At 39.3% G+C, this 26,649-nt stretch overlaps 2 protein-coding genes across 2 annotated transcripts; one reads left to right on the plus strand and one right to left on the minus strand.

Moving 5' to 3' along the window:
* The first annotated feature begins 887 nt into the window (after nucleotides 1-887).
* Nucleotides 888-2,357, plus strand: LOC122033871 (GDP-mannose transporter GONST3-like). The gene has a single exon (XM_042593029.1). It carries the CDS (start codon nucleotides 1,031-1,033, stop codon nucleotides 2,144-2,146), a length of 1,116 nt encoding a protein of 371 aa, XP_042448963.1. The 5' UTR covers nucleotides 888-1,030; the 3' UTR covers nucleotides 2,147-2,357.
* An 841-nt stretch (nucleotides 2,358-3,198) lies between these two features.
* LOC122033879 (protein RIK-like) lies at nucleotides 3,199-26,638 on the minus strand. Its single transcript, XM_042593035.1, has 12 exons — nucleotides 26,316-26,638; nucleotides 8,742-8,976; nucleotides 8,378-8,476; nucleotides 8,232-8,266; nucleotides 8,067-8,151; nucleotides 7,201-7,327; nucleotides 7,040-7,128; nucleotides 6,683-6,776; nucleotides 6,476-6,593; nucleotides 5,769-6,270; nucleotides 3,852-4,188; nucleotides 3,199-3,771 (listed from the first exon to the last, which is right to left on the minus strand). Exons 1-12 carry the CDS (start codon nucleotides 26,372-26,374, stop codon nucleotides 3,647-3,649), a joined length of 1,905 nt encoding a protein of 634 aa, XP_042448969.1. The 5' UTR covers nucleotides 26,375-26,638; the 3' UTR covers nucleotides 3,199-3,646.
* Between the last annotated feature and the right edge of the window lie 11 nt (nucleotides 26,639-26,649).

The raw sequence follows: 26,649 nt of genomic DNA on the forward strand, positions 1-26,649 counted from the left end.
GAGATTGAATGGATTAGCAATTTTATCTATTGAAAAAGAAATTTTAGAAAATCTTGAAATTAATAATATTATAGATGATTTTACATCTAAAAAAGTTAGAAGAAATCATTATAAATAATTATTACTTTATGAAAAAAAATTAAGAACCTCTTTTGATCGTTTCGCCCCGGGCCTCCTGATTGTTAGGACCGGGGCTGTATATACTCAGATTCCCTTCAGAGGGTTCGAGTAATAACTCAGTCTGCAGGGGAGTGGGGATCAGAAAGGAGCTAGCAATGGAAATTCATGCTTTACTCATTAGTTTCGAGCTTACATCCCTGGAACATATATATGAGAAGAACTACGAATCATGCTGACCATTCATCGACTCGAAAAGTTTTTGATGATTCCTCTAAAATAATTAATCAAGTATTCAATGTACCTGAAATGACTGGCCTGTGATGATTCTCTAAATTTGAATGGCTAAATGTGTCTTTCTCTAACTGACCTTTGCAAGTTGTAGCGATATCCTTGCTGTCTTCTCATGAATAAAAGTAGGTGGTTTTGTTTTCAAATAAAATAGATTTTATAAAATATTTTTCTAAAAATATATATAATTATTATTGATACAATTTCATAATGAATCAGCAAACCTTAAACCCTGCACTAGACAAATTTCTATCAGAGGCGACGAACCAAATCCTTACTAAGGATGCAAAGGAATTGAGTCTATTTGCTGAGTCGATTCATAAATTATTTTATTTTCGAAATTAATCAATTCAAATCGAACTTGTACCTCTTCCATAATATTTTGTTTGAATTAAATTCGAATTAATAATATTCGGAAGGAGACTTTTATTATACCAAATCCTTACTATTATAATTGAACTTGTACCAATCAATCTTTTGAATTAATTAATTAGAAACCCACCGCCGCCGTCAATGCCTGGCTTAGAAAACCCTTGCGATATTTCTTTAATCCGGTGAGGCGAGAAGAGGCTTAATCGCTGTGTCTCCGGTCTTCAATTCCACGGTAAATAACTCTTCCAAGATGTCCACCGCCACCCAGACATCCAAGGCCGCCGCCGTCGCCGCCATGCAAATCGACGCCCAACCACAGCCGAAACGTGGATTTCTCCAAATCCTGGCGCAGCAAGCCTCCGTTTACGGCATCGCCGCCGGATACTGCATCTCCGGTTCCCTGCTCTCCATCATCAACAAGTGGGCGGTGATGAAGTTCCCCTACCCGGGCGCCCTCACCGCCCTCCAGTACCTCACCAGCGTCGCCGGCGTCCTCCTCTGCGGCCGCCTGCGCCTCATCGACCACGACCCCCTTCACCTCCGCACCATGTGGCGCTTCCTCCCCGCCGCCTTCATGTTCTACGTCTCCATCTTCACCAACAGCGAGCTCCTCCTCCACGCCAACGTCGACACCTTCATCGTCTTCCGCTCCGCCGTGCCCCTCTTCGTGGCCGTCGGCGAGACGCTCTTCCTCCACCAGCCTTGGCCTTCGCTCAAAACCTGGGCTTCCCTCGGCGTCATCTTCGGCGGCAGCGTGGTCTACGTGGCGACCGACTACCAGTTCACGGTGACGGCCTATGCCTGGGCCGCCGCCTACCTCATCAGCATGTCCGTCGACTTCGTCTACATCAAGCACGTCGTGATGACCATCGGCCTCAACACTTGGGGCCTCGTCCTCTACAACAACCTCGAGGCGCTGCTGCTGTTTCCCTTGGAGTTTTTGGTGATGGGGGAGCTACGCGACATGAAGAAGGCCGCCACCACCGGCGCTCAAACGGCCGAGTGGTTCTCTGTGGGGGTGGTGCTTCCGGTGGCGCTTTCGTGCCTGTTCGGCCTCTCCATCTCCTTCTTCGGGTTCTCATGCCGAAGGGCGATCTCGGCGACGGGCTTCACGGTGCTGGGGATCGTCAACAAGCTCCTCACCGTGGCCATCAATTTGGTGGTGTGGGACAAACACTCCACCTTCGTCGGCACGCTCGGACTGCTCCTGTGCATGTTCGGGGGCGTGCTGTACCAGCAGTCCACCACCAAACCTAAGAAAGCAGAGGCCGCCGAGCCGCCGGCAGCGGTCGCCGACGACGATGAAGAAGAACAGCGGCGTCTGCTGGAAGGGAACACCAGTACTCTCAATGCGCAAAATGCTTGACCGTCGAAGAAAAATGATACATGATGACCTGATTCGTGATCTGCTCTTCGATCGTGATCTATCGGATACAAATCTGCAGAAGTAGCAAGATTTTAAACTAGTTGTTGTTCGATTAATGATCACGAGAAGATCGTTCTGTATTTCTAGATTTTTTTTTCCAAGATTATAAATGATTCCGATCAATCGTTGGTAAATTTGCAAAGGTAATCAATCGTTCCTTGTACAATGGGTAAACAGATTAGTGAAAACTGCGGGTTTGATTTGATCGTCGCAGACATTAAATCAGCATTCATGGTTGGTAGGGAAAGGAGAAAACATGCGAGCAGGCCAATCAAAAGCGTTGCACAAATCGAGATAAGCCAGCTGCCGCCAATGGCATGAAATACCAAGCACAAAAAAGCAATCTGTTCTTTTCTGTCTTAGAATATATCCTGATCTGGTCCAGCAAGAGCATCTGATCTGCACGTTGTTTTTGTGTCTCTCTCTCTATTTTACAGCTTTAGGATGGTGGTGTCCTCATTCTCGCCTTCAGAGTTCAGACCTGCATAATTCCACGTGATGAAGTCATGAGTCATCCATTCACAGTCGGTCGATAAAAATTGCTTTCCAAACGTGGGAGATCATACCACTCGAATATTAATTAGTAGTAGGTCTCACATTCAATGTTTTCATGTGTACTATGTTACTGGGTATTTGAAGGCAAATAGGCAATGTATATGCCCCTCATGAATCATTCATTAATTCATCTATATAGTGAAATCCTACCAAGTGAAATAAATCAAACACCACGGCATAATTTCATTAGCTTTACTGCCTTCATAATCACCATATCACTCATCTAAAGTATTAAACTTGAGCTACTAATCAAAGTTAAGATCTTGAACTATGTAATTAAGCATGTAATTACCCCGTCTGAATCTACTAAAGTCAGGTCTTGCAGACCTGGGCAAAGAAGATTTCAATTCTCTTAGGGTTCCCAGCAAGCTGTATGAGGTGAGTTGAGCATCCCATCTCAATCTTGACCCGAGTCATGACAACAAACTACAGAAAAATGTTAAGAAACATTGAATTAACATTCAATGTACCTGAGAGAAAAACTTCCATATCCGAGTTTGCCACAAAGGCAAACAAACAACGGCAGAGAAATAATAAGCCTATCTTATAGACAATTTCTGCAAAGGAATTCAAGGGGTGAAAGGCAACGAAATAGAAAGAAAAAGGGCAATGAAGTAAATTTCCCTTCTTCCAAGCAAGAAAAAGAAAAGAGAAATTAAAATGGGGTAAAACAAAGAGGTCAACCAAAACTAATCAAAGCATGCAAGCTCATTCCAGCTTATTACGTCGAGGTCTCTGAGTGGCAAGACATCCTTGTAGTAGCAGTCTTGTTCATTGCAGGTAGCTGTGGTGGTAGCATCCACTGCTGTCATGCACACTGATAATTTTGTATCTCGGGCAATGAGGACCGGCAAATTTCAAGAACACACAAGGTACACCTTAAAATCATACAGCCCAAAATGGTTTTGCCATTGAATTCCCAACTGGAGAGCTCTTTAGTAACCCTACACTTGAATCTGAAACCTCTTCATCATCATCATCCCCATATTCTGCAAGCTTGAGTAGCGTATCTGGAAACAAACATGACAGGAGAATAGGTGTTCAAGTTAACAAGCAGGGCATCGAATTTTCAGAGATCAAATGTCTATACCTGATAGATGCTGCCCCGCAGGTTTCTTAGTATCCACATTCCCACTGTCAACTTTTGTGGGCAGCAAAGCTTTCAAAAACTTCGGAGGTCGAGGCATATTTTTCGAAGCTTCTTGCACAGCACTGGGTTCTGTCAAAACCTCCTTTGCATTGTCAGTCTTGGGTAGCGATTGAGATGGTGAAAACTTCAGAGGCAGAGGCGGCATGGTCCTTGGAGGGGGAGGGGGCATCCCATTGCATCCGCTATCTAAATTTTTCTTTCGAGGCATAGATGAAAGGAGCTTCACAACTGAATCCTCTAGACCTGGCTTAAGAAATTCTGATCCCTGTTGTGAGTTCTGAAGAAGCAAAATAGAAAATCCATCTTCTTAATGCCAGAATTTAGAAGGCGAAATGCAAATACAAGTTAATAAAATATAAATATATATATACACACATAAAAATAAGTGTACCACAGGATTTTACCAAATACTCAAAAGTAAAAAGAGGAAGGACAAGAATATAGATTGCCTTTCTGAAATAGCCTCGAGAGGGAGGGAGAAAGAGAAGAGAGGAGAAAGGAAGTGATTGAAAGAAACTGGTTAAATGTTGTAAACTATGAATGATCAGCAAAGGATTAAAGTCTTGCAACTAACAAAATACAATGATGTGGAAAGGTATGAGGAAGAAAAATGATAATTTTCAGTGGGTCGCCAACAAAATAGTCAAAGAAGACTGGTATACAACACAAATATCCAAGGTCAAAAAAAAAATGAAAAATGAAAAATGAAAAAAATCATCGATAGTCGTCAATGGGCAAGTAGGCAATTTGCAGAAATCAAGATCCATTTAGTTGATCCTGGTTTTAACTTTATTAAACTGCAGCATTTTAGCCCTGTGACAATTGAAAAATGCAAGTCCAACAGACAAGTAGCCAATGTGCCTGTCAACTTCCGAGGTCAGAGAAAATACCTGGAACAATTGTTGTAAAGCCAGTGCAGTTATTATAGGTATGAGAAAAAGAGAGTTCAAACAAACTACAGCAGATCAGATGGCATGAATTTCAAGATCGCATTATTCACTAAATGAATATATTAAAATCTCATCCAACATAACCAATTTCATCTGTCATACAGTACCAAGTGAAATTTCTCAGACACTAATATTAGGCCAACTTGGTACTCCATATCTACAAGAATATATCCATTTAAGTGGCAGGGGCATGCAAGCTCACCTCTATAGAAGAAACCTCCTTCCATTCCCTTACATATTTTTTTGGTGGTGAGAAAAGGGAAATTTCATAGACACATTATTATCAATGAAAAGCTGAATGCTTTTAAGAACTTAATATGGAAAAACTGGCATGTCTTAGAATAATACACTGACAATTGAGATTTAGAGAAATTAAAATAGTTGTGGTGCATCAAAGGAGTACTAACTATTTAAAAAAAAAAATCAGGGAGTACAAGGGAATGTTAATTCGTCCAATGGCCACTACCTACTATCACTAACTGCAATTATCAATAATTTCATATAAATAAGAGTTAGCATGGTCTCCCAGCAACCGATAAACCTTATCTGATGAGTTGCCTTGCACAGCAAATTAGTGACATTCTAAATTGCTGATTAAGCCTAACTTAGCCTTCTAAGGTTTCACAATGAAAACTTTCTAATACAACAACAACCAAGCTTTATCCCACTAGGTGGGATCGGCTATACGAATAATTTTATACCATTGAGCTCTATCTCCTACTATATCATCATCTATACTTAGATAAATTTTATCTTATTTTATTATTACTAACAAGCCTTTTTTGGTCTTCTTCTTCCTCGTTTGAAGATTTTCTAATGCCATGGGAAAAACTTTGCAGGTATGTCAAATACAATAACAGACCGCACATGCTAAACATAGCTTTAATGATACCAGATGAAACTATACCTGAAGGGGAGTTGACCCTTTTGAAGTAACTGGTAATTCCTTAAATTTACGTTTCTGTAGAGGATGTGTATCTGCTTCAGCAACTGAACTTGATTTCCTCTCAGTTGTGCTTACCAAAGAACTTGTAGATGAAATAGCAGTAGATGAAGATGATGCTTGTCTAAGTGCTAAGGCAACTTGCTGCAATGGTGTGGCTTGGGGGTATATTCCTTCATAGCCATTATAGCATGTTACACTAGTGACCCCTGGAAGAGCATAGCTAACCAAGCTTTGGGAATTTCCATATTTTAACTGCTCTACAGATTGAAAAACAGTGCCTGAAGCAGTTGCAATTCCACCAGCAACAAACGATTGTGTTGCTGCCACAATTCCAGTGGCAGTGGATGAAATGACAGGTATTTGATTATAATTTCCAGCAGATACAACTCTTAATGAGCTTTCTGTTCCCGCCAACAATTGCTGTGGTGGGGGAACAGCACCATAAACTTTAGTAGAAGAAATTCTAAACCAAAGGTAATAGGTTAGCTCGTAGATTCATAAATTTTAAATATATAAGTAAATTCAATCATACTAGTACAATCTAATGCACTATATAGCAATGCTGATGACCACTAGACAAGATAGACTCTATAAAATGGATGAATTCTAGACTCAATGACTACGGAATGAAGTATCAATATAGATATATATCTATATAGTCAACAAACCTTGAGGTGCCACATTCCCTGGCAACTGTATCCAAAAGGTTTTCTGCTAAGATCTTTGCAGCTTCAAGACGTTTTGCATTAGAACTTGACAGATATAAATGCAGGGGTTGCAAAGCTTCTATATGTTAAACCAATAATTTATTAACAGTAGAAAGCAATGTAATCCAAAAGGTTAAAAATACTACCAGTAAATTAGTAACTAGGCACCTTCAGTGTGAGAACTATCAAGATGTTCAGATCCTCGACCTCTAAGTAGGACGGTAGCTCCTGTTTCATTCATAATGTGATTGACATAGAGGTCCTGCATACACATCCGAACCACCAGCAAAACAAAAAAACAATCTCTCCAACATGGAGATGTAAGGGAGAGCTTAAAATATTAGATTATGTAAGAATGGAAAAACAAACAAACAAAACCTTCAACTTGAGCAAATACAATACATCGAGAAAACAAGTCAGAAGCATTACAAAGTGTGAAAGTTATGCCATTGGCAATGTCATGGGCATTCATAATGTTTTGAAAGCTACAAAGAAAAAAGGTTTTTACAGAAAAAGAAAACATACATTTGGACCACGTATTCGAGCAGAAATGTGCAATGAAGGTTCAGCATCAAAGCCCAGAAACAGACATGTACTAAGTATTTGAGTACCCTGCCGCCCAAAGTCACAAATTTGTTCATATGATAAGCTTGTCCATGCCATTTGTTACTAAAAATCATAAAAATCTCCATTAAGCAAAACTAAGTGGAGAGGATTAGAAGATACCAAAGGAATTTGGCCACGTTGCATGATCTCCTCAACCATTACCGCTGCATGATCAACTGCTCTAATACTTTCAGCAATGTCTTTTATCTAAAAATGCAATCACAGATTGATTAACAACATACAGATGCCAGTTTGAAAGGAAATAAAAAGAATGAGAATTTAGCGCATAAGCTGGCTAGAATATGAATAATGAAAATATAATTAAAATAACAGTATATTAAAATGAATTATGGGAATATATGGGAATAATAGAAGATGGGTGATTAGCAATGCCACCTCCATTTAATTCTAAGATTATCATGAACCAAATCTTGGCCCAAGATCAAACTTGCTTTGACCATTTAGTGCCATTTAAAATAAAAAGTGATTATGACTAAATGAAAACATACATATTTTACTAGTGATAAATTTATTCTGAATGAAAATAAATATCTTCATGACAAATACCGTACATATCTTACTGTGTTTAAACAATATGAATCTAAGATTATAAATAGAGTATCAACAAAAGATGCAAGGCAACCAATTCCATACAACAATATCAAAGGTGTAACTCACAATCATCTGAAGACTCCCTTATCGGTTCTTTTGAAATTGGTGTGGAACCTCAATGATGTGGAAAAAGAACTTAAACACAAGAAACTAAAGAAAAGGAGATGATAACTTTCCTAAAATGATCAGAACAAAAATGTTAAGGGCCTTGAATATGCTGGCAACTCATCAGTGATTAATATGATAAAAAAAAGTATTCTGAAAAACTAGCAAACTTTTCTCATTTCCAAAAATTGCTATAAAATGGTACTATGGATCAATAAATAACACATACATTAGCCCCAGAAGAGATATGGAGATATAATGGTTTCTCATTGTCTGGCAATCCTGCCAATCCATTTGGAGGATGGTACTTGCCCCTACAAGCATTAACACATATGGATCAAAATGTTGAATTCATAGCAGGAAATCTTCTAAAAGCAATACTTAGAAAATATACCTAGTTATGACAATTGCACCAGTGCATTTTTGAATCTACAAATACAAAAAAGAACTCGTTAAACTGCAATTCCAACATAGAATGCAAAAAAATCTGTAAGCATGTAATAATACTGAAAAGTAAATCAAATTAGACCAAAGATTCACCTCGTCTTGGGTTTGACGTTTCGTGAGTTTGTATCTCATACTTGGTTCTGCATCATTTATCACAATTTCCCTTGCTAGTACCTCATCTTGAATCTTTGTCTGGAAGTGCAGACAAAGTCAAGAATCTCTATTTACATAATATGCACTAATGATATGACAAGACTAGAGAGTTTATTCAATATATATGAACAAGGAAAACATACAATACTTTGAACCTTTATTATACATCATAAGACAATAAGAAGAAAGGTAGCACCAAAATCTTTAAGAACGAAGCAAATGGAAGCAGTAGCTTCCTTACAAATTAGCATTCGGTTATTCATTTAATGAAAAGGAACCTTTCCACACACAAAAAGGCCCTCACCTGACTTAAGTTTTGAATAATGGTAGCAGCATTTTGTGTTGCTAAAGGTGATTGTACCGTTTCAAGGGGATTAACAGAAGACATGAGAATTGGAATTGTAAAAAGAGATGCAGACAATGGAAAAGCTCCAGGAAGAGTGGATCCCAGAATAGCATTTGAAGTACATGGTGCCCCTGGGACTAAAACTCCAGCAGCTACCAGTGGCTCAGCAGGCTGGTCCCACTTTCTCTTTTTCCTGACAAGAAGTAAAACTTGTTTCAGCAATGCCTAAAACAAAATTTGTTAATATGCTACCGAAAACAAAAAGGTTTTAGCTCCAGCAGTAAGTTGTTCAGAGATAACTTCTCACTTGTACCCTAAAAATCACAAACAGGTATACAAGCAAAGCGCCTGTACTATATCCCTAAAGCCCAATTCTCATGAAGACAATATGAACCTGTGTTGATCAAACTTGGGTAAAAATAACTTTGAAAATCTTGCAAGTAATTGATAAGGGTGTTAGGTGTCACTGGTGAGGAGTAGATGAAGAATCAAAGATATGAAGCATTCAACATTTACAAAATCCTTTAAAAATAACATCCAAAATACATTGAAGCACCTAGGTAGCATTCCAAATCCATAGATATCAAAATGCACGAAGGCTAAAGCTTCAGCATCCTGGCATCTTGTATTACATGCTCTCTGGGTGAATTTTAATTTTTTGTCTCTCTTCCTTTTGATGGATGAAGAGCTGACAATGCAGTATCACTTACCAGCCAATATCATTCGTGCTTACTCTTGAAACCCAGATCCTAATATTGGAAGAAATAGAGTAAGGAAAGAGATAAAAGGATGATCACTTTGAGGACGTGCACAATTTTCTGAAAACAAGTTTTACCATTTCCATTTTAAATTCCTCAAATTTGGTCTCTAAATTCTCAAATTTAGCATCAATCTTGACTTCAGGTTATACCACCCAATTTGCATTTAATTGATATCCTCCTCGCATTGTGTTAGAATCAAATTTCTTCTTTTGACATTAAGACATGCATATTTTTCTCAAAACCAATTTTGGTAGAAAATAAATAAGGTAAATCTGAACTTTAAGATTATGGTGTGAGGCATCAATGATCTTGAATACTAGAAATGAACAGGCTGGAGTACTCTCCTATGTGAAAGACACTGTTGAAGAATCAGACAAGGTTAGAAAAGTATAGAATTGAGATGGCAGAAGAAGAATATGAAGGTAAAGAAGGCATCATTGTTTTTAAAGCTACCTGCTTGACATACTGTAGGCGGAAGGATACCAACAATAGTGCTAATGACCTACGGCAGCAATACCAAGCTGATAGAAACGTATATTCAACCTAAGAAACTAGGTAGAGAGAAGACATAAGGTGTCATTTTGAACAAATCGATCTCCATATTTGAAGGTCTAATATTTCACTAATTTTCTTGATAAAAAAAAAAAAGAAATATAGGGTGATTATATGTGGACATCCAAAGTCTTGTTGTGGGTCCCTCTCACATTAGTGAGGGATGATGGTTTTTTTAAGCTATTTAATCCAAAGCCTATTTATGATAAAATTAAATAGGTTTAGATGTAAGTGGCCAGTTATATATAGTACAAGAGAGAAACAGGGGAGAACGTTGGAGAAAGAAATTTGGACGAATCTTCTTCTACTTTGGTGGAGTTCTGGTATATTGTTTGTGATTATCTAGGTACCAAGATTAGCGGTTTGAATTGTGGTTTCTTTTATGATTTGCTTGTATTTCCCTCTAGTTGTTGTTCTCTTGAGAAGAACTTGGTGTACCCCATTAATTTTATTAGTGGAAGATTTAAGTGGCCTAAGGGTCCTGTGGTTTTTCTCGGGAGAGTTTTCCACGCTAAAAAATTGTGTCAATTTTTCTGAAGTCATTTGGTTGGTTTGCTTTGCTTATTTAATTGCATAAAAGGAAGAAAGAATTTATTTATTCCACTGCATGGTTTCCTAAATTAGAAACTCATTTGATCTTTCTCAACAAGTGGTATCAAAGCCAATTTAAGTCCCACTTATTTTTGTGCTAATTAAATGGAGGAGTCTGGTAACAAAAGTAGTACTATGATTAAACTCGCAGCTACCAATTATTCAATTTGGAAGTCGTGAATGGAAGATTTATTTTGTTGTTTTGATTATGAAGACATTCTTCTGGGTGATAAAAACAAACCTAAAGAGATGTCTGATAAAGATTGGGCCAACTTGAACAGAAAGGCAGTTGGTAAGATTCAGCAGTGGGTTGACAACAGTGTCTATCAGCATATTGCAAATGAAACAAGCTAGTGTGGTTTGGAAACCTTTGAAAGAATTATATGAAAAGAAAATTGCACAGAATAAAGCTTTTCTGTTCAGAAAGTTGATGCATCTGCGGTATACAGATGGAACTCCAATTTCCAATCATTTGAATATTTTTTCGGGGATAGTGAATCATTTAACAGTGCTGGACATCAAGTTTGACAACGAGATTTATGCTTTATGCTTAATGAGTTCCTTACCTGATAGTTGGGAGAATCTTGTTGTTTCTCTAAGTAATTCCGCTCCACATGGTACTCTTACTTTGAAGATGTTGAAGGAGAGCATGTTGAATAAAGAAAATAGAAGAAAGGAGCGAGGACTGACTACATAGAATCAAGTCCTAGTCTTAGAGAAACAAGGTAGGAGTAAGTGTAGAAACCCAAGGAGTCATGATAATAATGTCAGATCACGAGGAAAGTTCAGCTGAGGAATGTTTTCAAATGTTATTATTGTGATGCACCAGGACACAAACAATCTCAGTGTAGAAAATGGATTAGAGAACAAAAGCAAAAAACATAGATGCAAGAATAGAAAGATGATGCCAATACTGCAGCGACAGCGGATGGAGATGTTACTATTATTTGCGATGGCTTTAGTGTTAATCTCACATGACAGAAGTGGTTGATTATGGTGCTTCATATCATGTTACTTCTTGATGTGATGCGTTTTCTACCTATAGTAATGCTGAGTTTGGTAATGTGAAAATGGGAAATAATACAGAATGCAGAATTGCAGGTATGGGTGATGTCCATATAAATACTGATGCTGGACGTAGATTGTGTCTGAAAAATGTGAGACATGTTCTTGAAATTCGTCCGAATTTAATTTTCACTGGTATATTTGATGATGAGGGATACCATAAGTCCATAACCACTTTGGTGAAGGAAAGTGGAAGCTCACTAATGGGTCTTTGGTTATTTGCTGGAGGCAAAGTCTATGGGGGTGAATTGAATGCAGTTGATGATTAGTCTACTCAACTATGCCATATGCGGCTTGGCACATGAGCCCGAATGGAATGCAGAAACTCTCTTAGAAACAGATTATTCCTGACCTCAAATCTGCAAATTTAGAGGTATGCACTCATTGTTTGGCCGATAAACAACATAGAGTGGCTTTTAAACTTTTCCTCCATCTAGAAAAGCTAATGTATTAGATTTAGTGCACATTGATATTTGTTCTATGGATGCTATGAGTCTTGGTGGTGCTCGTTATTATATTACATTTATTGATGATCATTCCATAAAAGTGTGGACTTATGCTTTGAAACTAAAGATCATTCTCTGAGTTATTTTAAGATTTTTCAAGCATCAGCTGAGAGGGAAACTAGTAAGAAATTGAAATGTGTTTGCTCAGATAATAGTAGTGAGTATAGGAACTGTTTGAGGATTACTGCCGAACTCATGGGATCAAGTTTAAGAAGACAAACCTCAGCACAATGGAGTTGCAGCGAGAATGAACCGTACTATTAACCATAGAATTCGGTGCATGCCTCTCATTCAAAATTGCCAAAGTTTTTTCTGGGGGAGGCAATGAGATTAGAGGTTGACTTGATAAATCTTTCGCCGTTAGTTCCTTTGGATCATGATATATGGACAGGGAAAGATGTTTCATATCAGCACTTGAGAGTTTTTGGCTGCAGGCATTTGTGCATGTTCCTAGAGATGAGAGGTCTAAACTTGATAGTAAAACAAAGCAATGTATTTTTATTGGGTACAATCATGAGGAGTCTGGTACAGAATTTGGAATCCGGTCAACAAGAAAGTTATCAGAAGTAGAGATGCATGAAACAACCTTTTACCAGATATCCAGTTAGTTAGTATGTGATGCTCACTGACGGGGGAGAGCCAGAAAATTATCAAGAAGTATTGTTACATGACAAAAAAAATGAGTGGTTGAGTGTCATGCAAGATGAAATAAAATCCTTGCATAAGAACAACACTTCTGATCTTGTGAGGTTACCAAAGGGTAAGAGAGCTTTGAAAAATAAATGGGTTTTCAGATTAAAGTTAGAGGAGAATAACTTACAACCAAGATACAAGGTGAAAGGATTTAGTCAGACTAAGAGTGCCAACTTTGATGAGATTTTCTCACCTGTTGTGAAAATGAGTTCAATCATAGTTGCTTTGGAATTAGCTGCTAGTTTGAATTTGGAGGTGAAACAACTTGATGTGAAGACAGCTTTCCTCCATGGTGATTTGGAGGAAGAAATTTACATGGAGAAGCCCAAAGGCTTTAGAGTTAAAGGGAAAGAAGATCTCGTTTGCTGAGAAAAAGTTTGTGCCGGCTTAAGCAAGCGCCAAGACAGTGGTATAAAAAATTCAATACTTTTATGGAAACAAATGGGTATGGTAAAACTACTTCAGACCACTGTGTTTTCGTAAAGAAATTCTCTGACAGCAATTTTGTAATTCTCTTGTTATATGTTGATGATATGTTAATTGTTGGCCATCATATTGCAATTGAGAAACTCAAATGAGAGCTTAGCAAATCTTTTGCTATGAAGGATTTGGGTCCGGCTAGACAAATCCTTGGCATGAAAATTATTCATGATGGGAAGAAAAACAAATTGTGGTTATCTCAAGAGAGGTACATGCGAAAAGTTCTTGAGAGATTTGATATGAGCAATGCCAAGCCTATTTTTCTCCACCTGCAGGACACTTTAAACTTAGCTCCAAACAAAATCCTACAATTGAGAAAGTGAAATAGGAGATGGAGACTATGCCTTATGCATCTGCAATGGGTAGCTTGATGTATGCCATAGTGTGTACGAGGCTAGATATCGCTCATGTAGTTAGTGTTGTTAGTGTTGGTGCAAGCTGCACCAGAATCAAACCTGAATTTTGATGTTGTCAAAGGTTCAAGTTAAGTCTTGTTATGATCTAACAAGTTGACTGAGTGTGCAGGATGTTTACCCTAGCTGGAAGCTAGGCAGAAAAGTCTTAGCAGATTGTGGAACCAGGTGCAAATCCAAGCAGGTCAAGGGGACCCAATGCTTGGTGGTGTGATCGAGAGGTCTGGAGGGGTGAAGATCGAAGGAAAGTCCTGGGGAGCCAATCAAGGCTAAGTGAAAAGTCCAAACTAGATCTGGAGGATCAGAGTTTGGCAGGTGGGTTGAGGTAAACAAACTGGAGGAGCGACAGTGAGATCGGGTTCCCGAAGGCAACAACCTTAGATCGCTGATCCAACTGAAGAAACTGGGAAGGTTTCCAAGTTGAGATCAAGATAGTTCAACTGTCTATATTACTCATGCATTATATTACTGTGCTAACATTTGTTTTGCAGGAATATTGTTTAAACTTTGTTTTGCAGATGCGGCCTGATCGGTCGACCGAACAGGAGGATTGGTCGACCGAACCAGCTTAACTCAGACCAGAGATCAGTTCAGATCAAACTGAGTCCAAGTCAGATCAAAGCTTGATCGATCGACTGAACCGTAAGATCGGTCGACCGAACCATGATGACTCAGCCTAGCCAGTTCATCAGCACCGATCAGCAGCAAAGGAAAGAAGGGCTGATCGGTCGACAGAACTCAGGGATCGGTCGACCGATCCAATTTAAATTAATTGCACCATTAATGAAGATTTCTGCAGATTTCGACGAACAGGGAAATTGACTGTTCGGTCGACCGAAAAAGGGGTTCGGTCGACCGAACCATTAAAGATCAGTAAATACAAAAGATCGAGCCAGCTTCGGACTTCAGCCAGAATGGAAGGGAGCAGGTTCGGTCGACCGAACAGAGGGATCGGTCGACCGAACGTCTAAAATTCTTATAAAACATGCTTAAAGCCAGAAGCGTGAATACAACTTTTTCTGATCAAAAATTCCTGCTCTGTGAACAACTCGTCTTCATCAGCTCAGCAAGCTACTGCATCCTAAAGTGCTGACCTAAGCTCCATCTACAATTTCGTTGTCGGTATATTTTAATTAAAGCTTGCATTGTAATTTCTTTTAAAGCAAGATAGTAGTGTGTTACTATCTTTCTCCATTGTACGATTCACTTCTTTCCGAGAATTTCGGAAAGAAGGATTATAGTGCCTTGCTCACCGGTGCGGTCAAGGACCGCGAGCCTTCGAGTAGGAGTCGAGCTAGACTCCGAACGAAGTAAATAACCTTATCTCATTTATTATTTCTGCTGCACGACTTTGATATAAAAGAAAAGAAATAGTTTTTAAAAGGAGCGATATTCACCCCCCCCTCTATCGCTTCAAAAGATCTATCAATTGGTATCAGAGCCAGATTAGCTCTGAAATTTCTTAACCGTTTTTCAAAGCATTTTTAAAAACTTTTTCTCTTTTCTTCAATTTATTTTCTTTTAGAATATTTTTTTCTTCAAACACTACTAATCCCAAGACGAAAGTCTTGAAAATATTTTTATTCTTTAACTTTTTTTTTGCAAGGATGTTGAACTCATATCAAGAAGGCTATAGTACGGTTCGACCTCCACTATTCAAAGGAGAGAATTTCAATTACTGGAAGAATAGGATGGAGTGCTACTTAAAGTCCGACATTGAGCTCTGGTTCACGGTCTTGAAAGGTTATACTCCTCCAATGAAGGACGGAACAATCCTAGAACCAGAAGAATGGACACCTCAGATGATCAAGAAGGCACAACTGAACTACAAAGCAATCAATACCATTCAGTGCGGACTCACGATGGAGGAGTTGAATAGAGTTGGTCCCTACGACAACGCCAAAGAATTATGGGACTCGATAGTCAAACTACACGAAGGAACGAACGACTCGAAGGTAAACAAACGAGATCTACTTTTAAATAATTTGTTAAATATAAAAATGTTTCTTGGAGAGACCGCCTCGCAACTACACACTCGACTGAAAGACATCCTCAACGGTCTTCACTTGATCGGACACAATCTCGAAAATCGCGACACAATAAGGTATGCTCTGAACGCCTTTCCAAGGAATACTTTGTGGGCATCAATTGTAGATGCTTACAAAATTTCTAAGGATCTTTCAATTCTTAAGTTAGATGAGTTATTCTGTGAATTAGAACTACACGAGCAATCTAACATGAGCCATGGCGAGAAAGGTGTTGTTTTGTACGTAGGGCCGAGCAAGGAGACAAAATCAAAAACAAAGATCGAGTTAGAAAGCGAATCAGACCCTGACTCAACCAATGAAGAAGAATTAGTCAACATGGTCCGAAGACAGTTGACTAAGAAGAAGTTTAGAAGAAGCTCAAAAAAGACTCCACCAAACCAGATCCAAAACAAATCAGAAATGATTTGTTATGGATGCAACAAGAAGGGGCATTTCAAAAATGAATGCCCAAATCGGAAAGAAGAAAGACCCAAATCGACAAGACGGAAGAAGGCTCTTCAAGCGACATGGGACGAAACTTCTTCCGACGAATCCGACGCGGAGCAAACGAAGCACTCGAGTCACCTTGCATTTATGGCAAGAAACGAAGATTCCGAGTCCGAGTCCGAGTCCGACGAAGAATACGAGTCCGAGATCGACCTCGATTCCGAGAGAAGCCCCGGATCGGAAGATCCGAATATGGTAACGATTTATTCAAAGTCAAATTTACTTAAAGTAGTTAAATGTTTGTTTAAAAAATTAGCAAAATCGGAAAAATAAAATAACTTGTTACTTAAGGAAATAGACCACCTTAAGCAACAAGTTAACTTGAGTGACTCGACTAACCGAGTTCAAGTTGGAACTTCAACTCAAGTTGAAAAACTTGAGGAAGAAAATTCTGATTTGAAAGGTCAAGTCGAGCAACTCAAGAAAACGTTGGAAAGGTTCGAAATGAGATCCAAGTGTCTAAATATGGTACTTGGATCGCAACGAGCCGTGTACAACAAATCGGGACTCGGTTACAAACCAAAACAAACAAACAAATCATACTTATCCTTAATCAGTCAAAATACTAGAAGGCAAGTCCAAGCATGGGTTCAAACAAAACAGTTAATCAAACCAATTAAACCAAATTTCTACTTGGTTCCCAAGAGTCAAGTCAATTACTTAGATAGACCTTATCTAAGCTATGACTCAGGGGGAGCAACTAGAAAAACAATCCAACCAACTTAATTAAAACAAACTCAATACTTAGGATTAAGATTATTAGAATGGTTAGATGAAAAAGGTTTACCAAACCCTATAACATAGCACCGGAATGGATTGGGATGATAGTACGTCAAGGAAACTCTGTCGAAGGCATGTCTAGGTTGAATATGGAATTCTACGTGGTGCACTAGACTTAGTGGATCTGACCGAAGCTACCCCAGTCAAACATGGGCTAGTTAGACCAAAATTTAGTATTAAGTTTTTTGGGCAGAAACAATTTGGAAAGTCTTCAGCAAGTGGTCTAATGATATTCAAGTAGGTCATATGCCTCGCCACTAAACTGAAACTTATCCTTAGGACGCTTGCTTGATTAACCCAAAGCTAAGTTTGAATCTAACATGGGTTCAATAACCTCTTTCAATAAAATTAATTCTAATTCAAATTAATTCTAATTCAAACTAAATTAAATCTGATTCAAACTAAATTAATTTAAATTATTTTAAAAACTTAATTTAAACTTAATTAAAAATTATTTTAAAAACTTAATTTAAAATTAATTTAAATTATTTTAAAAACTTAATTTAAACTTAATTAAAAATTATTTTTAAAACTTAATTTAAACTTAATTAAAAATTAACTTAAAAACTTAATTTAAACTTAATTAAAAATTATTTTAAAAAAACTTAATTTAAACTTAATTAAAAATTATTTTAAAAACTTAATTTAAACTTAATTAAAAAAAATTTTAAAAACTTAATTTAAACTTAATTAAAAATTATTTTAAAAACTTAATTTAAAATTAATTAAAAATTATTTTAAAAACTTAATTTAAACTTAATTAAAAATTATTTTAAAAAACTTAATTTAAACTTAATTAAAAATTAATTTACAAACTTAATTTAAGCATAATTAAAAATTAATTTAAACTTAATTAAAAACTTATTTTAAACTTAATTAACAATTAATTTAAACTTAATTAAAAATTATTTTAAAAACTTATTTTAAACTTAATTAAAAATTAATTTAAACTTAATTAAAAACTAAGGAAAAACTTAATTAAACTTATTTTAAAACTTTATTTAAAAAAATTAATTAAAACTTAATTAAAATTATTTAATAAAAAATTAAAATTAAAAATTATTTAAAAGTTCCGTCGACCGAACAATTGGTTCGGTCGACCGAACTCTATTTATGCCACTGATTAAATTATTCGGTCGACCGGACCGGGTTATCGGTCGACCGAAAACATAAAATCTCACTCGTTCAACTACCCTTCACCTTCCCTCTATCTGTGCCAAAATTAAAGTATCGGTTGACCGAACATTTTTTATCGGTCGACCGAACGTCTATTCACCGGTTAAAAGGACGAGAAATTTAAGGGATCGGTCGACCGAACCCTTGATCGGTCGACCGAACCCTTGATCGGTCGACCGATAATCCTCTATATAAGCAGAAGCGGGCAACCCTCGCAACTCATCCAAATTCATTCCTCTCCTCTTCTATTTCTTATTCTGTTCACCGATTCCTGCTTCTTCCCGTCCGAAAATGCCTCGGTAACTTCCTCTTTTTCTATTCCTTTTAATATTTTTTATGCAAGTTATTTATTACATTTTATTATTATTTTTAGTGAGAAAAGTAGAGCTATTGCACAAAGAGAGGCTAGCTCTCTTAATCCCAGCCAAAACCCTAGGTTCTCTACTGAAGAATTGCGCCAATCCTTTCCTAATAAGAAATTTAAGGTGATAGGAACGCGTTGTTTAGATCTTCAATTTTATCAAACTTTCTGTCCTGAGGTCATAGACATCACACAACACTATCAACTAGACAGTATTACCTTTTGTCGTCATGCTTATAATCCTACTTTGTGCTCTGAGTTTTATCATAATCTGTGTGAACTTGATCCCCATCATTATAGGACTAGAGTTGCTACTCGAGATATGTTGTTTGATCTTGACATGTTTCTTCGATTTCTATGAATCCGACCGTCGGTGAACCGTATCTTTTTTAGTAAGTCTCTTCCTGATCAGTTACCTGCTCCTTTCTCTCATCTGACTCTTGACATCATGTATGCCGACTTCTTTGAGGGACCTCGTCCTAAAAAGATGTCAACTGTACCTCTTAGTCCAAAAGATAACGCTTTTTATAATATGGTTATGTCTTGTATTTATCCTTTATCATCTGGAGATCAGGGCGTTTTGCGTCCAGTTCATCTTTTTCTGATGTACGCCCGTAGACATAGACTAGACTTTGACCTAGGCTACTGGGTATTCAGATCTATCATTTACTAGTCAGGGTACAACACTTCATTTAAGGTTCATATGATTCAGTGTCATGTTCTCACTGCTTATATTGCCAATCTCGGAGTAGGGGTTCATCGAGGCGAGTTGATTGAGTTGTCTGACTTTGATCTTGTCGGGGTTAGGCAATTATCCTTGGCTGGGATTAAGACAAGCGCCGAAGGGCTTGTGTACAAACGAACACATCCACACTACATCCCACCGGCTGTCGACGATCCTATTGATGAGGATGATCCGGTTCCCGTTACTGCGCCTCCTCCTGTGGTCATTGATTCTGGATTTGCCATGACACCCTTCTTCGATTTTCCTCAAAGTAGTTCATATGCTCCTCCTCCTCCTCCAACTAGTGACTTCTTTACCCGTCTGCGAGATGATATTTTCAGTCGCTTTGACTCCTTGGAAACAAAAATGGATGATCAGTATAGCTCTCTTCAAGGACAAGTTGTTGATCTTCGTCATGAGATGATAGAGCGTACTGATGCTTTACAGAAGGAGCAGCAGAGGATTTTTGATTATCTGAGAGATGATGAGGACGAGGATGAGTGATTTAAGGATTTATCTTTTGTGACTTATTGTATCTATTACTTAACTTGAATTATGACTATGCTTAATCTTCAGTGTTTTTCAATCTTTAGTAGTTTTTGATAAATTTTGTAGAATAGGTTCTTTGATTTTGAAAATTACTACCTAGTTTAATTTTCAAATTTATTTTTGTAAAAATTCCCATTTTAAATTTTTTCAAAATTCTTTGAAACTATTTTTCATTTTATGAAATAGCCTAGGTCTTACCGTAAAATTGCATGATTCTATAGTTCTAGGAGCCAGCATCTCACAAGCACAGTAGGATCCCTTGTTTGTAAACTTAGAATGGGTGAGATGCTTAGGACCTAGCCCTAGATTTCAGACATCGCTATAAATCTGGGCTTTAAATAACAAACATTGATCAATTTGAGTTGACTAGTAAGTAAAACCTTGCTAGTTATAAATGCTCAAATTGACCAACCTGAGTCAAATTGCTACTATCTTATGATAGCTAGCCTTGGACAAGGGTTGGACATTTCATCATAAGGACAATTTTTCCTTAGTTTTTCTATACCCATGCTTGGACTTTAAGAATTTGTCAATTTTAGGGGGAGCTTCAAAACAAGATTTTTTTTAAGCTTATATTATTTATACTTAGTAATCATTTTCAAAATATATTAAAAAAAAAACCATTCTTTTCAAAATATTTTTTTAATTCATTCTTTTCAAAATATTTTAAAATGTTATTCAAACTTCAAAATTTTTTCAAAATTCATTCTTTTTCAAATATTTAAAAAAAAAAATCTTTATTTTTCAAAATGTTATTTTCAAACTATTTTAAAATGTTATTTTCAAAATGTTTTTTCTAAAAGTTTTTTATGTTTTTGATAATTTATTTTTCAATATATTTTAAATTGTTTTTCAAAATTCAAAGTATATGTTGTTTAAAAATTTATTCTTTTCAAAATATAAAATGTTTTAATTTTAAATATCTTTCATATTTAAACCTTTAGTAAATGTTTTCATTTTCTTGACTTAGTATATTTTTAGAAATGTTTTTTTTCAATTTATTAGTAAATTCATTGATAAGTCTATTCAAAATTTACTTGGTTTTTGGTTCTTCTCCTATTTTTGATGTGTGTCAAAGAGGGAGAGATAGTGAATTCAGGGAGAGAGTTAGTTAATTCAAAGGGTGAATTAAAAGTTAAATTGTTTGTTTATTTACTTGTTGCATATTTTTATGCTTGTTTATTTACTTGTTGTATATTTTTAAACTTAACTTTGAACCTTGGTTGCCAAACATCAAAAAGGGAGAGATTGTTGGTGCAAGCTGCACCAGAATCAAACCTGAATTTTGATGTTGTCAAAGGTTCAAGTTAAGTCTTGTTATAATCTAACAAGTTGACTGAGTGTGCAGAATGTTTACTCAACCGGGAAAGCCCTAGCTGGAGGCTAGGCAGAAAAGTCTTAGCAGATTGTGGAACCCAGGTGCAAATCCAAGCAGGTCAAGGGGACCCAATGCTTGGTGGTATGATCGAGAGGTCTGGAGGGGTGAAGATCGAAGGAAAGTCTTGGGGAGCCAATCAAGGCTAAGTGAAAAGTCCAAACTAGATCTGGAGGATCAGAGTTTGGCAGGTGGGTTGAGGTAAACAAACTGGAGGAGCGACAGTAAGGTCGGGTTCCCGAAGGGAACAACCTTAGGTCGCTGATCCAACTGAAGAAACCGAAAAGGTTTCCAAGTTGAGATCAAGACAGTTCTAATGTCTATATTACTCATGCATTATATTACTGTGCTAACACTTGTTTTGCAGGAATATTGTTTAAACTTTGTTTTGCAGATGCGGCCAGATCGGTCGACCGAACAGGAGGATTGGTCGACCGAACCAGCTTAACTCAGACCAGAGATCAGTTCAGATCAAATTGAGTCCAAGTCAGATCAAAGCTTGATCGGTCAACCGAACCGTAAGATCGGTCGACCGAACCAAGCAAAGGAAAGAAGGGTTGATCGGTCGACCGAACTCAAGGATCGATCGACCGATCCAATTTAAATTAATTGCACCATTAATGAAGATTTCTGCAGATTTCGACGAACAGGGAAATTGACTGTTCGGTCGACCGAACCATTAAAGATCAATAAATGCAAAAGATCGAGCCAGCTTCGGACTTCAGCCAGAATGGAAGGGAGCAGGTTCGATCAACCGAACAGAGGGATCGGTCGACCGAACGTCCAAAATTCTTATAAAACATGCTCGAAGCCAGAAGCGTGAATACAACTTTTTCTGATCAAAAATTCTTGCTCTGTGAACAACTCGTCTTCATCAGCTCAGCAAGCTACTGCATCCTAAAGTACCGACCTAAGCTCCATCTACAATTTCGTTGTCGGTATATTTTAATTAAAGCTTGCATTGTAATTTCTTTTAAAGCAAGATAGTAGTGTGTTACTATCTTGCTCCATTGTACAATTCACTTCTTTCCGAGAATTTCGGAAAGAAGGATTATAGTGTCTTGCTCACCGGTGCGGTCAAGGACCGCGAGCCTTCGAGTAGGAGTCGAGCTAGACTCCGAACGAAGTAAATAACCTTGTCTCATTTATTATTTCTGCTGCACGACTTTGATATAAAAGAAAAAAAATAGTTTTTTAAAAGGAGCGATATTTCGCTTTAAATGATCTATCAGTTAGTTGGTTTCTTTCTAATCCAGGAAAAGAACATTGGACTGTAGCTAAATGGATTTTCAGGTGATCCTGTCCGAGTCGCTGAATCGACGGACGCTGGGCACGTGGCGCTCTCCCCTATCTTCGGCCAGCTGCATCGACCTCCGGCGAACCTGCACAGAAGTCGGGCCGGGGAGGGGTCCCCGGCGACGACCCTCCGACGCTCAAGTCAGGCAAGCAGACAGTAGATATGAGGCTCCAACATGCGAGAGAGCGTACCTCCGGCGAAGGGTGAGGACCCTTATATAGGGCTGTGAAGAGGCATGTGCACTCATACCGAGGTGCACACGTGTTATGTGCCATACCTTAGTATGGGCTTGTCAGATGGGCTTGCCTGACCCCTTACTGCTACAGTCTGAGCACGTCATTGATGGGACAGTGAGTTCATGCCTTAAGATCCTGCGTATCACCTGCTGTCAGAGGATGTTTCTGTCCTTGTCTCCATGCCGAGCGTCCGACCGGTCGACGGTTTCCTCACGTCCGACCGGTTCCCCGAGCGGAAGATCGACGAGCACCGTCGTTAAACATCGAGAGCCGCGCCGACCGGCTATAAATAACCGCGCCGTCGAGCACCGACGTTAAACATCGAGAGACGAGCCGGCGTCTATAAATCCCCGAGCGGAAGATCGACGGCGTCTATAAATCCCCGAGCGGAAGACCGACGAGCACCGTCGTTAAACATCGAGAGCCACGCCGACCGGCTATAAATAACCGCGCCGTCGAGCACCGACGTTAAACATCGAGAGCCGCGCCGACCGGCCGAGAGCCGCGTCGATCGGCTATAAATAACCGCGCCGTCGAGCACCGACGTTAAATATCGAGAGACGAGCCGGCGTCTATAAATCCCCGAGCGGAAGATCGACGAGCACCGTCGTTAAACATCGAGAGCCACGCCGACCGGCTATAAATAACCGCGCCGTCGAGCACCGACGTTAAACATCGAGAGACGAGCCGGCGTCTATAAATCCCCGAGCGGAAGATCGACGAGCACCGTCGTTAAACATCGAGAGCCGGCTATAAATAACCGCGCCGTCGAGCACCGACGTTAAACATCGAGAGACGAGCCGGCGTCTATAAATCCCCGAGCGGAAGATCGACGAGCACCGTCGTTAAACATCGAGAGCCGCGCCGACCGGCTATAAATATCCGCGCCGTCGAGCTCCGACGTTAAATATCGAGAGACGAGCCGACGTCTATAAATACCGAGCGGAAAATCGACGAGCTCCGTCGTTAAAGATCGAGAGCCGCGCCGACCGGCTATAAATATCGAGCGGCTAAATTTGGCATGAGGGTCGAACGGCTCACGGGATGTCAGCAGCATCGATAAGGCGACGACCGCCCGCTCGGACACACAGTCCAGTCAGTCGGACTCACTGCCTCCTTCGACTAGACTTGAAGGGGAGGCAAGTGATCCGGCGGTAAGAATGGGGGACCCCATTTAGCAGAGTCAACACCACGTGGAGGTCGAAAGGTAAAAGGCCAACCAGAAGCTTGGCCGAGCTGATTATGATGGTGATAACCGGCTGAATCTTCCGAGCGGAAGCGATACACCCCGGCGGGGAGTCGGGGTTCCGACGCTCATGATGAACAGTATAGTAGAGCCGAGCGGATGGCCCGCTCGGCCGAAAGAATGAAACACTGCGAACAGTCCCGAGCACGCGACCAGGAAGCTCCCGAGCGGATCAGGAAGCTCCGACCGGTCGGACGTGAGGAAACCGCCGACCGGTCGGACGCTCGGCATGGAGACAAGGACAGAAACATCCTCTGACAGTAGGTGATACGCAGGATCTTAAGGCATGGACTCACTGTCCTATCAATGACCTGCTCAGACTGTAGCAGTAAGGGGTCAGGCAAGCCCATCTGACAAGCCCATACTAAGGTATGGCACATAACACGTGTGCACCTCGGTATGAGTGCACATGCCTCTTCACAGCCCTATATAAGGGTCCTCACCCTTCGCCGGAGGTACGCTCTCTCGCATGTTGGAGCCTCATATCTACTGTCTGCTTGCCTGACTTGAGCGTCGGAGGGTCGTCGCCGGGGACCCCTCCCCGGCCCGACTTCTGTGCAGGTTCGCCGGAGGTCGATGCAGCTGGCCGAAGATAGGGGAGAGCGCCACGTGCCCAGCGTCCGTCGATTCAGCGACTCGGACAGGATCATCAGGTATCTCAGAGATACTTCCAGAGTGTGCTTGTGTTTTGGAGATGATAAACCTGTGTTGAATGGTTTTACAGATGCAGATATGGTTGGCGACTTGGACTCAAGAAAGTCTACATCAGGTACTTGATTACTTTTGCAGGGAGCAGTTTCATGGCAATCTAAACGGCAGAAATGTGTTGCTTTGTCAACCACAGATGCTGAGTATATTGCAATTACAGAAGCTTGCAAATAAGTCTTGTGGATGAAGAAGTTCCTACAGGAGTTGGCCCATGAGTAAGAAACTTTTACATTATACTATGACAGTCAAAGTACAATTCATCTAAGTAAGAATTCCACTTTCCACTCACAATCAAAACATATTGATATGAGATATCATTGGATGCGTGATGTGTTGGAATCAAGAATGCTACAACTTGAAAAGATTCATACCGATCAGAATGGTTCAGATATGATGACTAAGGTATTACCTAAAGAAAAGCTTGTGGTGTGCTGAGGTGTTGCAGGTGTGGAGGTACACAACACGTGATCAGGAGGGGGAGATCTTGTTGTGGGTCCCTCTCACATTAGTGAGGGATGATGGTTTTTTAAGCCATTTAATCCAAATCCCATTTGTGATAAAATTAACTAGGTTTTGATGTAAGTGGCCAGTTATATATATATATATATATATATATATATATATATATATATATATATGGCAAAAGGTGATTATATTCGTCCTCAGCACCCCCACCAATCCACCCGAAGACCAACACGAAGGAGGTAAATCATGATAATTGAATGGCAAGGGAGAGAGGGGGATATATACGGGTTACAGAAATTTACGCCCCACCAGCGCCAAGGTTCGACCCCTGAACCTCATGTGGCAAACCAACAACAACTTACCAATTCAGCTAAGCCCGGTGGGGGCAAGTGCCTAGTTATATATAGTACAAGCAGAAACAGGGGAGAACATGGGAGAAATAAATTCGTATACTTAATCGGTAAATCTTCTTCTACTTTGGTGCTTTCCACTCTAAAAATCTGTGTCAAAATTTTTCTGCCGTCTGAGGATCTACTGCTGAGTTATTTGGTTGGTTTGCTTTGCTTTGCTTATTTAATTGCATAAAAGAGGAAGAAAGAATTTATTTATTCCACTGCGTTGTTTCCTGAATCAGAAATTTATTTGGTCTTTTTCAACACAAAGAGACCCCTTGCCTATAAGAAAATATTAACTAATTCTAGAAAATAGAAATTCAGGGGGCAACATATTTGAAAGAAAATAAAGTAGATAACTTACACGAAGAAAATAACAGAAAAAAGGGCCCTCCAGACGCATCACCTCTGACAACGGGGCATTTGAGCTCGATTAGACAGGGAAATCCATATTCGCAATTTAGATCCAATGCATCAGCGTGAACACCGCTAACCTAATACTGTGACACAAAACTATACATCTATCTAAAATCAAAGAAGCTACATGACCCTTAACCGCCATTCAGTCACGACGCAGTGCATAAGAAACGGAAAGTCGAAACAGTGGTACGGATTTGAGAAAGGGCACCTTTGCCTGCCGAGAATAGTGGACGCCTCGGTATCTTTCGAACTCGTATCTTCCGTCATCTCTAGGCTGCCGAAGATAAGCCGATCGGGATAAATTCAGAAATAGATCGGTCGGGGAGCCCGAGCGAGGAGCGAACTGAAACCAGAACAGCAGGAGGAAAGCGTCAGCGGCGGAATTGGCAACTCCGCTTAGGGTTTCGCTTCTCGGCGACGGAGAGGTTAAACGTGCTCGGTGCCGAAGGAGGACGAGGGGCTCTTTTGGAGATTGTGGGAACGCCCTCGAATCTGTCATTTATCCATCTGTCGTCGCATAAATATTAAATAGTTTGTATACC

Source organism: Zingiber officinale, chromosome 1A (assembly GCF_018446385.1).
Source record: "Zingiber officinale cultivar Zhangliang chromosome 1A, Zo_v1.1, whole genome shotgun sequence".
NCBI lineage: Eukaryota > Viridiplantae > Streptophyta > Magnoliopsida > Zingiberales > Zingiberaceae > Zingiber > Zingiber officinale.